This window comes from Lycium barbarum, chromosome 1 (genome assembly GCF_019175385.1).
Source record: "Lycium barbarum isolate Lr01 chromosome 1, ASM1917538v2, whole genome shotgun sequence".
Lineage (NCBI taxonomy): Eukaryota > Viridiplantae > Streptophyta > Magnoliopsida > Solanales > Solanaceae > Lycium > Lycium barbarum.
In genome coordinates, this window is record NC_083337.1 from 12,024,243 (window position 1) to 12,039,912 (window position 15,670).

Sequence of the window (15,670 nt, forward strand, 5' to 3'; positions counted from 1 at the left end):
ATTTGCACTTAATTTTTTTCATGTTCCGACTAAACTTATTTGTATTTGAGTTATGATTTGCATTTGGTTTATTCCTACGTTGGTTTGGATTACGTTGGACTCATTTGTTGAAACTCTTTTAGTCTTTCTTCTTTCCTTGTTATTTCCTAGAAAAGAAGAAGACGTATTGTTCAAAAGAAGACAACGAGATCTAATAGCAAGTTAACAACCACTTATTTTGTTCTCTTTTCCTTTTTAATTACTTCTATGAACATTTTAACTATCCCAATTTGTTCTCTTTTTTTTTTCCAAAGAATATTAATTAACCGTTATCTCTCGCTTTGTAACATTCTTGGAATTCTCTTGTTGTTCTCCACTTGTGGGATAACGTACACTGGGTATGTTGTTGTTTGTTGTTGTTGTCATTTGAAATGTAATCACCGTAAGAATTTTCTAGCAATGAAATTTATCAAGAATAACTTGCGAAATCAAATGGACCATAAATTTTTAAGTGAGTGTGCAGTGATGATGTTAAAAAAAAAAAAATTGTTGCACTCATTCATCAAAAAAAAATTATATAATCGTCAACATTTGAACAACCTTAGCAAAATTTCTGACTCCGCTACTGCCTACGTGTCTATGTGCAAAAAATAAGTATAGATAAAGTTAGATATTTATTTTAGAACTCATTAAGTCTTAATGGCAGAACTAGAGCATGCCGTGCGTGTTCAAGGTATCCTAGTAGCTTTTGCATAGACCATGTATATAGTTAAGAGATCAATTAAATATCTATAAATATTATCCCGTGAACACAGTTATAATTGTATATTAACTTGAGATCGTTGTAGGAACCATAAACTTCAAATCCTGATTCTGTCTCTGTAGGTCTAATGTCTACAGTGTTGAGGACAATACACGACTGAGGTTATGGTAAGACTCATGTACAAGTGATCAATTCAGCAATACACTAAGAATTACAAAATTAATCAAAACCTGTTGAAATTGTAAGTTAATAGAGGAGAAGATGTCTTTGGTCTGTTTTCACATGTTCTCAATCAGAGTGTCCAGATATATTCTGTCTTTCAAGGATTGAGATATCCGGGGTTTATGCTTACTACATCAATGGTAGCCACTTCTACGAATGATATTTAACACGAGATGGATATATACACGAGATGCTACAGAAGTAGATTTAGGCACCTTACACATCCACATAACAAACTTTCCTCTCATCATATTTAGGTTAGAAGCCTCACTTTTAGTAATATCATGAATCCTAACACATTTCTACATCAACCATTTCAAACCTTTCCTCAACCCCCTCAACACGACCCCCAACTAAAAAGAAGAAATCTAATCAAAGACATGGGAAGAGGACAAAATATAGAAGACCAAAACAAGTAAATTTTACATGGATTTGGTACTAACAGATCCATTCCTTAGGGTTGATACAAGCATCCAAGAGTTTCCATTCTTCAGACCCCTCTACTGGTTGCTGCATAGAATAACAATCATTTCATTTATTTGTTCATGTCCTTAAGAAAGATATCAACAGAAAGGACAACCAAAGCAGAAAAGAAACTTACATGGTCGTACTCCCAACGTGCAGTTAATGGAAGAGAAACAAGAATACTTTCAATTCTACCGCCTGTCTTGAGACCAAATGTAGTTCCACGGTCATAAACCTTCAATTACGAAGCAAAAGAGAACCAAGTCAAATCAGTTATTTCTTTTATTTTCTTAGCCAAATAAGACCTTAGGGAACGGAGTATTCTACCAAGTTGAATTCAACATAGCGTCCTCTCCGCAATTGTTGCCATGCCTTGTGTTCATCATTGAATGGTGTATCCTTCCTCTTCTCTACGATAGGAATATATGCTGGAATGACGGAGTTAGCACACTCTGCACTCAACAACTGATTCATCAGGAGAGGGTATTTTAATCCATTCCACCAATTGAAAAGTTTATTGTGCTTGAATTAACTTCCATCAGCAGATTAAGCAATCAGTTTGAAGTTTCAAATTATCAGAAAAAGGATCGGAGCGAATCTAGTTTCTAGCTATTTAAGCTTCAAGTAATTTTTCCTACTTGGCGAAAGACCAGTCAACTAATGGAGAACTGAAAGAGTGAACAGTAACTCATTTTAGCAGTTCTTAAAATCTTTGGACCAAAATGTATTTCCCATCTAGGATATGCATCTAAGAGATGACAGGTGCGCAAACACAATATAACTTCTGCTAGAAACGAGCTTCGCGGAAAAAAAGAAAAAAAAAAAAAGGAGTGAGTTTGCCTTTTGCACATAGAAGGAAGCTTCTCTATGATTACTTGCTTTGTTTCCTCCTTATTATGGAATATTTTCTAAATACACATAAGGTCTTTTCACACCATTTACCTGTAGAAAAGGAGAGAAGCATCTCCTGATCATAGTCGTTTAAATCGTCAAAAAATATTCCTCCAAGACCCCGCCTCTCACCACGGTGCTGCAAGACAATGAGCTCAGTGCAAACTTGATCGTGACATAACTTTAATCGGACAAAAAAAAAAAATGAATAGGCAACCATGGAAGAGTAACCCCATTAAAAGGTTCTAGTACTTTATCCCTTAATAACCGGAATGCAGCTTCACGATTCTTCACAAAGACTGCTGCCCTCAACAGAAATTCCAGATATGGAATATGAAAAAGGCAAGACTAAATACTGATTGTTTATACGATATTGCTTCCCATCTTGTTACTAGAGATGTAAAGGAATGCATAACTACATCCAAACAAAGGATCAAAAGCTCCTAGGAAACAGAAAAATTCAACTCACGCATGGATCAAACTCACACAAGTTAACCTCGGAAAAAGACAACGACACAAAGTAAGTCTGCTATTATCTAGGCATACAGTTCCATTAAAGGATCAATTTGCTTAGAAATCTCCAATGTTTTGTAAAGGTTTTCCTGAAACCCTCTGAATGCCTGGTCTATCTTCTCACAAGGAAAATAGCAACTTCAGCAAAGGGAGGTCAAATTCACATGTGAGACTCCTATTAGGTACTTAAGCAAGACTGCAATTAATTTATAAATTTGATCCTTAATTGACATTACCCCTGGCAGCACGCTTCAAGGGAAACCAAAGCTTGAATTGCAGTTTCAGGAATTGAATATGGAGAAATAAAAACTGATCAGAGGCAAACACAAAAACCAAAGAGCACTAAGGTACACCTTAATCAGGGGAGGTGCTTAGAGGGTTTTGTGTAACTTGACACTATTGTCCTTCGTGTCTGGTTAGACTTTGGGTTTTCTTTTTCTTTTTTTGGAAAAAGTTGTTGTTTTCTGTTTTGGTTCTTCAAGGAAATTTTTGTTATGTTTCAAACAAAGTTTAGTTATCAAATCAAACATAAGCTTGTGAAATGATTTCTATATTTTTTCCAATCCAAATGCCACAACTTAGATGCTGTTACATGTTAGACACATAACAATGGCTCTGATGTGGTTGGATTGAAATGATTTCTATAATTTTTCCAATCCAAATCCCACAATTTAGATGCTGTTACATGTTAGACACATAAACAATGGCTCTGAAGTGGTTGGAAATGTTAAATTGTTTAAAGTTCGATAATGATGGCTCTATTACAGCATTTTCATGTTTAGTGGGTAAATCTTCACTCCAGATTCTTTAACAGACCCTAGAGAAATTACCCTATTATTCCAGTTCTCCGGCAGATTCTGGGAATAGAAAGTTCATAAGGAAAACAACTTCTATCTGCTAGTAAAATGAAGCTCTAATACCTTTATATAGAAATAATCATCACACCACTTCTTGAAACGAGGGTAGAAACTAGCATCAAATTTGTCACAAGCACCTTTTTGCACCTGCAAAACAATGAACCTACTTCATGCAATGTAGACATAGGGTCGCAATCAAGTTTTAAACATCCAAGAGAAAATTCTGTGATAGACTATGAAGATCTTTCATTCTGGCCAAGCATGGTGTTGATGTTGGATAGTGATGCTCAAAGAGCAGTAACTACTTCGAATGGAGAAACTGTGTGGAAACACCAGGACAGACTGGGAAGACTTTGCAAAAGATAGAGATTCTTAGATGGTAGAAGAAATAAGGTCAGGTCAGATAGCGGGGAAGGACATACCCCAATGAAGGAAGCACTTCCAGAATTTAGATTTGTTGCCAACCAGGAAAGACATGGGACTTTTCTGTCACTTTTGCATGAATAAAGCAGCTCGTTCATGAAAAAAAAATCTCAATGCTTTTCTCCATGTTATAATTTTCAAAATTAGAATTAGAAATTGTGAACTAATGAAACAAAGATCTACAAGGTATAATTTTTTTGCATGCTTATACCGAATGGAAGTGCTTCACATCCTCCTCGAAAATGTAAGCAGGTGTCAGATCAGTACCACCTCCAAACCACCATTGCCTAGGTGCTCCTGGAGCATCTGCATTAAAATTGATCACAAGTAACGGATAATTAATATAGTTCAGTTTAAATTAAACAAGGTGCGGATAATCACAGTTATGGACTTACCAAAGGTATACTTTCGCAATCCTAGCTAACGACTAATTTACTGCTAGTCTCATTTCTGATGCAGACCCATATCATGCATTACTAAACTTTACCGGCGAACAGATTCATAAAATGCAAGAAGCACACAAGAGAATTGGAGCAAGAACACAAAATCCCAAACAAAATTTCTTAGTTAGTGATTTGGCATATTTCTATCTTAAAAAGGTAACAAATTTTTGAAGTAACTCTTTCAAGAATTAGCACTTCTGCAATAATATTCCAACTTTAAGCTCTACTCCAGTCGTTGTGGTCTGATGTCAAAGCTTCCTCCACCACATAGCTGTGTTTTCTATCTCCATGGTGTGCTGCGTACTGATGCAGTGCTCTCCACCATGACTGCCTACTACCATAGCCTCTCTTCAGGTGCAGCCACCCTCGCGTGTATCTCCCTGTGTGCACAATAATCCTTCATATTGCCCTTTCGATGGTGCTGCATGAGTCATGCCGGGCAGCCTCCTTCACATCATCGCTTATGAGCTTATCTAGTATAAAAGCAAGCTTGAAGCTGCTATTGATTGGCTCAAGCTATGAACACCCTAGGCAAATTTTACATCAGCATAACACATGGAGAGATGTTGAGTATATGAGGAAGCAAGCATTTGATCACAGTAACGCATTCTAAAGCCATGCAGGCAATTGTGTACTAGAATGTAAAAATAGGTGTCAGAGCCATCCCTCATGTATCCTTGTATATTGGTGGAGCAATCTCAGTGATGACGCTGAGTCCCTAAGGAAATCCTACATCGGCAAAACATGATAAAGTTGTTGGATATATAAGGAAGAAAGCCTTAGGCCTAGTGCCGCGTTCATAAGCTATGTATGCTCAGATCCAATGCAGGGAATAGCACTGGTGAACTTGACTGTTACACTCAGCTTCCAAAATGGCGGTTGAATCAAGCTCGAACACAAGTCGAGCCAAGCTAATAGGTAATGTTTGGTTAATCGGAATATAATTTACACCGAGTTTGGTTGCATCATAAACAATATATATGATTAGATCTTTTCGCCAATGACCAATTATATTATCCAATGAGCAAAAAAATAATTTGAGGGTCATAAACTAGCTGATTAGCTACAGATTACACCTCATGGGAACATATTATATGTAACTAATCTTCTTGCCTCTCTGACAACTTTATCTGTTAGATCAGGTGGTCACATAATTCAAGTTGGTATTAGAGCACGTAGAGGTCCTTCAAGTCTCAGCACGACTTATTATTACAAAATAATTTTAAGATGTTTGGCCAAACAACAAGGATCAGGGTTGGACGTGAGGTAATGCGTTACAGACTAATAGACCCAATAAGTAAATATGTGTAACATGTCTTTATCAATTTAAGCTTTTAGATTGAGGTAGTCACACAATTCAGCACCCTTCATGTATAAATAGAAGTTGGGCAAACCCACGACTCATTCCTCTTCCTTATCAGTCTTTCTTTTTCATCCTTTAATTTCCCCCAATGCCAAACTTCTGTCACTTGTGCCACAGCATTCATTTGGTACCACTCTTTTGCGCATCTCAAAAAAGCAGTACGTATCTCCTCCCCCATCCACAATTCCAAACGTGCACCACCCACCACCGTTCTATTCTCTTCTCCCTCCCTAGATCGCAATCTATTCTCATTCCTATACCAGGCAGAAACTGCCCTCCTGTACACTCAACCCCATGCCCACCTCCCCCTTGATGCCCCTGCATTCCTCAACTGACCTATTTTCTTATCACTCCCTAGCTGCAGAAATCTACTCTCTTCGACTCTTCCCCATCCCCAACCATTAATGTATCCTTCCCACTCAACCCTCATGCACCCACCCCCACCCCCCCCCCCCCACCCCCCACGTTGTTGCTACATTGCTATGGTTTTACTTTCGCAATGTATCTTCTTCCTCTAGTTGCTGCTCCTTCTCTTACTTTTTTCTTTGTCATTTGAGGATATTCTAATGACGGATGGAGATTAAGTTGTATATAAATAAATGTTCACAAAATTTACTTTTACACTAGAAAGATTAAATTGTGCAAAAGGTGCTTTTATTTTGAGAATAATGTTCTTATCTTGTTGTACCCAAAAGAAGGACGGAATTAGCATGGCATATTCTTCCATTTTAAATAAACAACAATCCCAGAAAATGACCTCCAGTTCATTGTGGCCCAACAGCAAATAGGAAGTAGCAAAGGAAATTACGCTCCACCTTGGAGCTGCATTAATTTTGATATCCAGTCCAATAAGAATTACTCTGACTGTTAAAAGGAGAAAACTGCAAAAGGTACACATGTGCTTTGCATTCTTAAACATTACTAGTTCCTGTGCAAACCAGGACAAGTGGATTTCACTCTCTAGTCATATGTCTATAACTGCAATATCTTTTCTATTATTATTTTCTTCCAAAATCTCAAAGAAAAGCACAATAGGTATCATTAAGATTCACTAGTCCTGCACAATCTCTTCTTTTCTCATAAACTCATAGTTTCTATTCCATCTCAATCAAAAGCAGATCAGCATCACAGAATAACAACCATAATTAAGAAGGGGAATACCTTTAGGAGCATCAGTCTCAAAGTAGCGATAATTAAAATGTACAGTTGGTGCAAAGGGGTTCTTTGGATGCAGAACCTGGTAAAAGAAATAAAACCTTATTAGTGATAATAATGTTTGGCTCGTGCTTTCAGGGACACATTCAAGTAGAAGGGACCAAGATTTGCCCAGAGAATAATATTAAAAGAAGTTGGTTACTCTAGTCCATGCTTATTCTTAACTAAGCAAGTGTAATCAATCAACTACCCTCAATCCCAAACTAGCTGATCCCAGAGATTGAAACCCCTATATGTTCCAATCTAATCAGGCAGTCATTATTACTGAGATTTTTAAGCTTTTGGTGTATATTAGCGAGAGAGTGATAAATCATAACAGCAACTCTTTTAAGGGAAAACTTACTTACCTCTTAAAACTATCTATTCATATATGATATAGTGACTCTAAAAACATTACTCCCAAAAATTAAATGCTGATAACCATAAAAGAAACAGAATTTTACATCATTGGCCTACAGCAACCTTCTAAGCTCACAGTCACATAGGTGGAGTTTAACTAAGCAGGTGACAACAAAAAGAAAACAAATTAACAATTAATGAATGCAACCATCTGTCCAAGCCTTGGTGGACAGAGTTACCCAGTACCTATGGTGGTGGGGTAGCAGGTACCCTGTGGAATTAGTCGAGGTACGTGCAAGTTGGCTCAGACACCACGGTTATAAAAAGAAACTAATGAATGCAATATACTTGTAGAATGCCATAATTTTTCAGAAAGGCATTCCAAAATCAATTAGAATCTCTTTGCATAACCTTTGGTTCTTAACCAGGCAAGTGCAATTGATATACTAAGACTCAATTCAAACCTAGTTGGCATAGGCAATTTGGATCCCTTTATTTATTCCACTCCAGTGTTATTAAAAGCGAAAAGCGCAAAAAAGCTCTAAGGTCAGCTTGGGCTTTAAGCGCAAAGAGCAAATAAAGTGTGGGCTTTAATGAAAAAAGGCGCAATGGTGAAAAAACACAATTATATATATGTTTAGTCCAAGACTAATAATAATAAGCATGAACAACAAATATATGGACAAAGAAATTGTAAAAACATTGCGATAAAGTGAAATATCAATTATGTAGTGTCACCTCTTCAAGAGAGGCTCATTGTCAAGGAAAACTATATCTTAGAGCCTTGTTGATGCACTGAAGCGCAAATAAAGCGAGGCGAAGCGCTCAAAATGTTTTGAGCCTCGCTTCAGGGCTTAAGCGCGCTTTAAGGGCGCCTTTGACAACACTGTTCCACTCTATTAGGGTATCCATTATTATGGGATTCATTCATCATAAAGACTGGTACTTCATATGGATAGAGTTTAAATATGCAAGTGGAAACAGAAAGAAAACAAACACAAAACTACTGAATGTAATATACTTTTTAAAGTGAATGCAATATACTTGAATCCCTCTGAATCACCAGAATCCGATTGCGACTAAGCCAAAGTAAGAAATGTGAGAAAATTACCGAGCTAACCCCAGCAGCGAAAAAGGGGATAGGACCAGGTTTAGCATTTCCATTGTCAACTGGCCTAGCAGCTCGATAAGCTTCAGGAGGCATAGTACCATAAACAACAGAGACATTAACACCAGCCTTCTCAAAAACATCTCCATCCTGCAATACCCTACTAATGCCACCACCACCACCAGGTCTCGACCAAACATCTTCCTTGAATTTAGCCCCTCCATCCACAGCTTCCAAAGCAGAACAAACACTGTCCTGTACTTCTCGAATCATCTTCTCGAAACGCGCTCTAACCGAATTCGACTTTGATGAATCATCCCCTGAAGAACCTCGAAAGAAAAAATATTTATTTAGAATTTCATAAATCTTTGAATTCTCTCTACAACTCTCCACTCTATTAACATAGCTAGTAGCACCCCTATTTATAATAAGTACAAAACCTACTTCAACTCAAAACTGGAAAACCTAATCCTATATAAATTTGACTATAAATCCTACTCCCTCCATCCATTTTTACTTGTCCATGTTTGACTTGGCACACCCCAAAAGTAGCAATAAATAAAATGCTAATTCTACTATATCACCCCTAATTAGTATAAATTATCTCAATAATTGAGATCAATCAAACATGCTTGAAAAGGCATGCAACCACTAACAATTCTTTGAAGTTTCCAACGCAATAATTAACAATAACGGTAAAATAGGTATGAATTGGTAAATTATCTCTTGATTTTCCAAACTGGACAAGTAAAAATGGGAGTAGTACGAAAACTACTTTAACTCAAAATAGGAAAAGCCTATTCCTACATAGATTTGACTATGAACGCACATAAATTAAAATACCAAATCCTAACCAACTTTGAATTAATTTTTTTCCAACAAACCTTCATCAGATTCTCTTAGAAATGTGTGTGGGCTAGCAGCACCCCTATTTATAATAAAGCACGAAACCTACCTTAACTCAAAACAGGAAAACCTATTCCTAGATAAACTTGACTATAAAACCTATTTATAGTACTCCCTCAGTTGGCACTATTTGACCAGGCACAGAGTTTCAGAAAGTTAGGAAGACTTTTGAAATCTGTGCCCCAAAACAAGCCTTAGATATTTATGTGGCCGTAAATTAATCCCTCCATTCCACAATAAGTGGTTTTTTAGGCCCATACACACCCCTTTAGAAATTGCTCACTCCTAGAAAATTAGGAGTATTTTTACTAAACTTACCCCTAATAAAGTTTTACTACTCCCTCCGTTCACGTTTACTTGTCCACTTTGAACTTTTCACGCTGTTTAAGAAATAATAAATGGAGTACATAATTTACCAATGTACTCATATTAATTGATGCATATTTTTATTGATTTGAAAAATGATTTGAAGTGAGTAATTAATACTATAGGTAAAACAGGAATAAATTGTCTTCTTTTCATATGCTAAAAGTGACAAGTAAAAGTGAAAATTTATTTTTAGAATACTAGACAAGTAAAAGTGAACGGAGGGAGTAATTTCTAGAAAAAGAAAAGGTAATTGATGAATCTTGACTATTTACATAAGAACCACTTATTATGAAACAGAGGGAGTATCTCATAGAGTTAAATTATTTTTAAAAAAATATACAAAGGTGACGTACGAGACTGGTTTTTTAACTCAGAACAGGAAAAGTTATTCCTATATAAATTTGACTATAAATCCTAACTAGACATAGAATTAAAATACCAAATCCTAACAAACCTTCATCGGATTCTCGTAGAAATGTGTGTGGGCGTTCAGTTTCGGGTGTTTCCTTCTCAATCATCCGTGATGATGAAGACATGGCTTGAACTTTTAACGAGTAGTGGTATTTTGGTCTTTCACTTGAATTGTATCTAATGGTAAGTGGTGGTAGTAATGGTGAAGAAGTGGTTAAGGATGAAGAAGGAATTGAATATTTGAGTGGGAAAGTAGAGGATGAAGGAGAAGAGAGAATTGAAGGAAGCATTGTGATGGTTGTTAGAAAAAAAATTGGGAAGATTGGGCTAGTGTCTAAATTGGATTTAGGAACGGTGGGGTGAAGACTATGTATGACCAATGGGAGATAAGAAATGGATTATTGGGATAAGAATATACCTTGCAAAGGGATAGCCTATTTTACTTAGTACAAATATGCTTCAATATCAAATGAGTTGGTTATGATTTTTCACTTGAGTATATTTTTCAAGAAAAAGGGCTAAAAATGACCCTTAAACCTATTGAATTTGACTTAAAAACATTTTTCTTCCAACTATTGAATTAAAAATGTCCTCAACATTATTCTTTAATTTAAAATTATCCTCAAAATTAACATTTGATCTGATGGCTTTATAAAAAAAACACGTGGCATTGTATGATTGGTCCAAGTGTTAATCCAATGTGAATTAAATTAGAGAAAACTTCAAAAATCACTATTTTTAGTAGCTAATTACCAACCGCACCTATTGTCACGACCCTAATTACCGATCGTGCGGGCACCTACCTTATTATCACTACTAGGCGAATCCTTACCCGTTAACTCATTAATCACTAGCCAATTTCAACTTCTTTAATCATTTATACTCTAACAATCAATAAATAAGTGAATAAATAAATTGTCTAACCAAGTCATAAATGATAAATAATATAAGTGCGGAAGTCTAACTATTAAATTCCCAAAATCTGAAAGTCATCGTACAAGGACTCTAACCAATAATGTCTAAAGAATGAAATATCTGTCAAATATAATAATAAATAATGCTTGTAATGAAAGTAGACATCTGGAAAGAAAGATCTCCAGCCGGCATGGCATGGATAGAAGCTCACCCTCGGATCTGATCAAGAAACTAGCTTCAAGCTAGAGATGTGGTCTGGGTGAAATCTCTGGAACACAATCTGCACTCAAAAAGGGTGCAGCAAGGTAGTATCAGTACAAACACTATGTACCGGTAAGCATCATAGGATAAGCATAAAATCAACAAGATAAACAAATAGGCACATAATACTCAAATCCAAGTCACAGAATATCCCATAACTAAATCACAACCTAAGATGAAGCTTCTAAACCACAAGTCTGTCCAGTCTCAATAATCTCACCCGATAATCACAAGTCCAAGTTCCGACCCTAGGTAGAGTCACTAATACACAATTTCACTTAGTCAATAATCATATCTATACCACAACAGCCGTTTCAACAAATCATACCAAAATCAGAACTAAACGAGCCATATAATAATGCAGAATAAAATGTAATGAAGTGCAATGCAAAATATAATGATGTGCAATGCAACGCACTGGCCAAATAATCCAAACCTGTATGCACATGCTAAATGGTAATGTTTTCCCCAAATAGTCATGACCTGCAGGGGACCCATGGTGTCCATGTACCACTCGTTCCGGAATGAACCTCGGACCACGAGCTCACAAGTAGGCCACATCGTCACTCTCTGTCGAATGTGTCTTAATAGATGTATATGTTCCATCTCAAAATCTCATCAACAATGCCTCATGATCTAACCACAAGGAATGACTCAAGAACACATATCAAGGCCAAAAACAATGAAGTACAGTCATAGTAACACAAGTCATAACAAGACTCACCAATAACTCTGCTCAACCATAGCCTAATTATACAACTATCTCAATCAATCAGTGAAGGGTATATATAAACACCTTCCTTTCAACAATTCCAAACCATTTCCATAACGTATGAATGTATGAATCCAGAAATGGGTGTAAATATGGTAAGTCAATGCACTAAAATAACAATGAAGTACAAGAAGTCATAATGCCATAAATCATATCAAGACTTATATAAATCAACTCAACTATGGAATGAATCATACAAACCATTTCAGTCAACATAAAGAGTCATGTTCCTCTTTACTTCCAAATATAACGAGTACACCTCACAACTAAGTCTTGTATCACCAAGGTGCTCCATTTTCTCATATATCATCATCAATACCAAGTCATAATTCAATATCAATATACATATGGAATGAGAATGCATGCCAAGTATAATATCACCATCAACCATAATCCATACGTCAAGTTTTCATCTGCGTATTATGATAAGTTTATATCACAATTCAAGTCTAAACTCATTATCCTTCCTTTCTCTGATGATATGTGTCACTATAAAAGAGAATTGGGTACAACATGTATCACAACACACCCATTCAGGTAGTAAGTCTAATCACAATAACAGTGCAGCAAGCCACCATCAACAACAACCAAACTAATAGAATTCCATCCCGAATCGCCACGGTATGAATACAACAACACTTTCACAATGCGTAAATAACTGTGACAAGCCCACATAATCAGAAGTCATACCAACCTAGCTAATATCCAACCAAACACCATGTCCGAAGACTTAATCATGCTTTCTCCCGTCAATTCTACACAACATATACGTTTCGCTAATCAAAGTCTAACTAAAGTGAGTCGTAACCTACCTCGAATTCAGAACATGAGCCACGAACTACTCCACACGAGCCTTCTGTTTCTGAAACGCCTTAGAACGGTCAAAGTCTAGCAATACAATGCTAAGTAAGCGATAAACCTTCTAATAAAACAAGAACAACAATTGGGAAGAAGACCCAATTACTTCTATCCTTTTCGATCGGATGAAACCATCTTTTAATGGTGAATTTATCATAACTTCTATCTCAGCAATCATACTATTCCAATTCATAGGTTTTATATTCAATTAAACCCCTTTCAAACAGATTTTAGGCCAAAGTTGCCGTTTTTATTAGAACCTCAAGTCTCAACATACAATTCTCATAATTAATAATGAAATTTCCATCCTAGAAAGTGATAGCCTGCACTCCTAGATGTTTAAGCAACAACAAAATCAACAATCCATTAATTATTTAAGGGTTTACTAATTCTAGGGTTCTAGGATTTTCACCCAACATTGATGGAACTTGAAGAAGAAGGGTAAAGGAACAAATAAAAGTGGGGACTTACCCTCCAAGATGCTTTCACCAATGAATGGAATAAAATTCGCCTCTTTCTCTCTTGAAAACTGTGTTTGGGGTTTTATGGGTAATGACTTCGAAATTTCAATATAAAAATAGGTTTCTGCCCCCGAGCTTCGCTTCAGCGGTCACGAGTTTCGCTACAGCGGACTTGCTGGTACCGCCCGCACGAAAATGACCATAACTTCCTCATACGGAGGCGAAATGTGACGATTCTCTTTGCTATAGCTTTGTAATTACGATATGGATCTAATGGTTCAATCGAAACACAAAACAAAGGTCATTTGATCAATCTGGAGCCCTTTATCCCCAAGGAACTACGGTGAAAACATCGAATACAAGCGCGACACAACCCAAATCCATATGAAACTCTTCGGAATCTCACCAAAACTTATGGACAAGTCCTAAATCATCGTACAAACTTGTTGAAACTTTCAAAATATTGACACGACCACCTTAACCCGATGTTGACCGTGGTCAACTCTAACTCGTTAACTTAACTAATTCCTCTACCAATGACTCAAATCACACTCAAACCTTTCGGGAACCAAACCAATGACTTCACTAAGTCATAAATCATACTAAAGGGTCCCGGGGAAGGATCAACATGGGTAAATGGGTCAAAAACACTATAACGACCAAAGGGGTCGTTACACCTATAATTTCAGTAATTACCATTTCGTATCAAAACTTTAACTGTCAGGCGTCTATATCAAAAAATTTCCCGTGATTGATTTCAATTTCTCAGTTCTATTACCGTCACATTTATCAATCATTCAATCTCAATCCAACCCTGAGCACGGCCATTTCTGGTGACCGTCTTTGCTCAGTCACACGACCATTAATGATTTGGTTTGGTTTGGTTTGGTTCTGTTTGATGTATTTTGTTAAAACCAAACCAATTATGATTTTTTTTTTTTGCAATACCAAATCAAATTAAAGTAATTCTTGGATTTTTTTCTCAGTTTGACTCAGAAAATTAATTTAGTCTGAATTTTCTTTTCTTTGTACACTTCTATTGTTACCTGCTATATTATCTTGTATTGTGTTATTAATTTACACTATATAATAGTATTTGTTTTGATTGTTATTTAAATTTTATTATACGATATTGTTTAATCAGTCATTATATAACGACATAAAATCTCATTTTATGTAACGACTAAACGGTGGAATCGTGTCACTATCTTAATTTTTTTTCATTTTATCTTTACTTATTATCTAATAATTCTATTTTATTCCTTATCCTGTTTTTTTTTTACTTCGTATCCAACCTTCTTATCCTCCAAATTGCTAAGTGACATATGTAAAGGCAGGAAACTATACAATCTACAGAAAAGGTGCAAAAATGTCCTTGGATTATCCCAAAAGGTTTAAAAATACCCTTCATCTATCTATTGAACTAAAAATACTCTCCATCCACATATTTTGGCTCACTTATACCCTTAAACTTAACAATCCACTCCTTTTTTTATTATTATTTATTACGTGGCGCCTCCTTATTGGTCAGGGGAAAAAAACCCACCCTCCCCACCAGATCTTTTCCTTCTACACGACCTATGACCTATGACCCATGACCCGATTCCCCTTTAAAAAAAACATATGCACATCATATCCATTTGACCTGCTTAATTCAGCACAAATTGCCATTTGGCACCGATATTAACAAGGAGAATGGAATTCTTTGAAGACGAGGAAAAGGAGAATTAAGACATTTAATCAATATTCTCCTTCTCATCCCTTTACGGTAATTACCAACAAAAGAAACAAGAAAGAATAAGTATTGAAGCACATGAATCAGTGGTTACCATATTTTGCATGAGCTCTATTTCTGAGAAGAGCAATTCATTCTGGAAAATCATAAACTTATGTCAGTGTTTTCCTCACAATAATAGGAACCAATGAAATCGGCCAACAAAACTGAATTTACATGGGTCATGGGCCATGTGTCATGGGTCGGGTAGAAGGAAAAAATCTGGTGGGGAAGGGTGGGGTTTTATTTTGAGAAAATTACACCCCATGTCAATTAGGGTAGCAATGCTACTAAAATTGACCCATTTTTTAAAATCTTACAAAAAAATGACCCACTCCCTCCTCCACCTCCTCCCCTCTCAA

At 36.3% G+C, this 15,670-nt stretch overlaps 1 protein-coding gene across 2 annotated transcripts; it reads right to left on the reverse strand.

Annotated features, from left to right (window-relative positions):
* Nucleotides 1–1,193: 1,193 nt before the first annotated feature.
* On the reverse strand, nucleotides 1,194–10,647 carry LOC132631911 (oxygen-dependent coproporphyrinogen-III oxidase, chloroplastic-like). Of its 2 annotated transcripts, none has more exons than XM_060347649.1 (9): nucleotides 10,311–10,647; nucleotides 8,585–8,910; nucleotides 7,081–7,156; nucleotides 4,325–4,419; nucleotides 3,754–3,837; nucleotides 2,372–2,459; nucleotides 1,757–1,881; nucleotides 1,566–1,664; nucleotides 1,194–1,474 (listed from the first exon to the last, which is right to left on the reverse strand). In XM_060347649.1, the coding sequence occupies exons 1-9, from the start codon at nucleotides 10,555–10,557 to the stop codon at nucleotides 1,403–1,405; spliced, it is 1,212 nt and encodes a 403-aa protein (XP_060203632.1). In that variant the 5' UTR covers nucleotides 10,558–10,647; the 3' UTR covers nucleotides 1,194–1,402. The 2 variants fall into 2 exon arrangements, with proteins under 2 accessions (XP_060203632.1, XP_060203639.1); XM_060347656.1 differs by having other exon boundaries at nucleotides 8,585–8,901; nucleotides 10,311–10,643.
* Nucleotides 10,648–15,670: the final 5,023 nt, after the last annotated feature.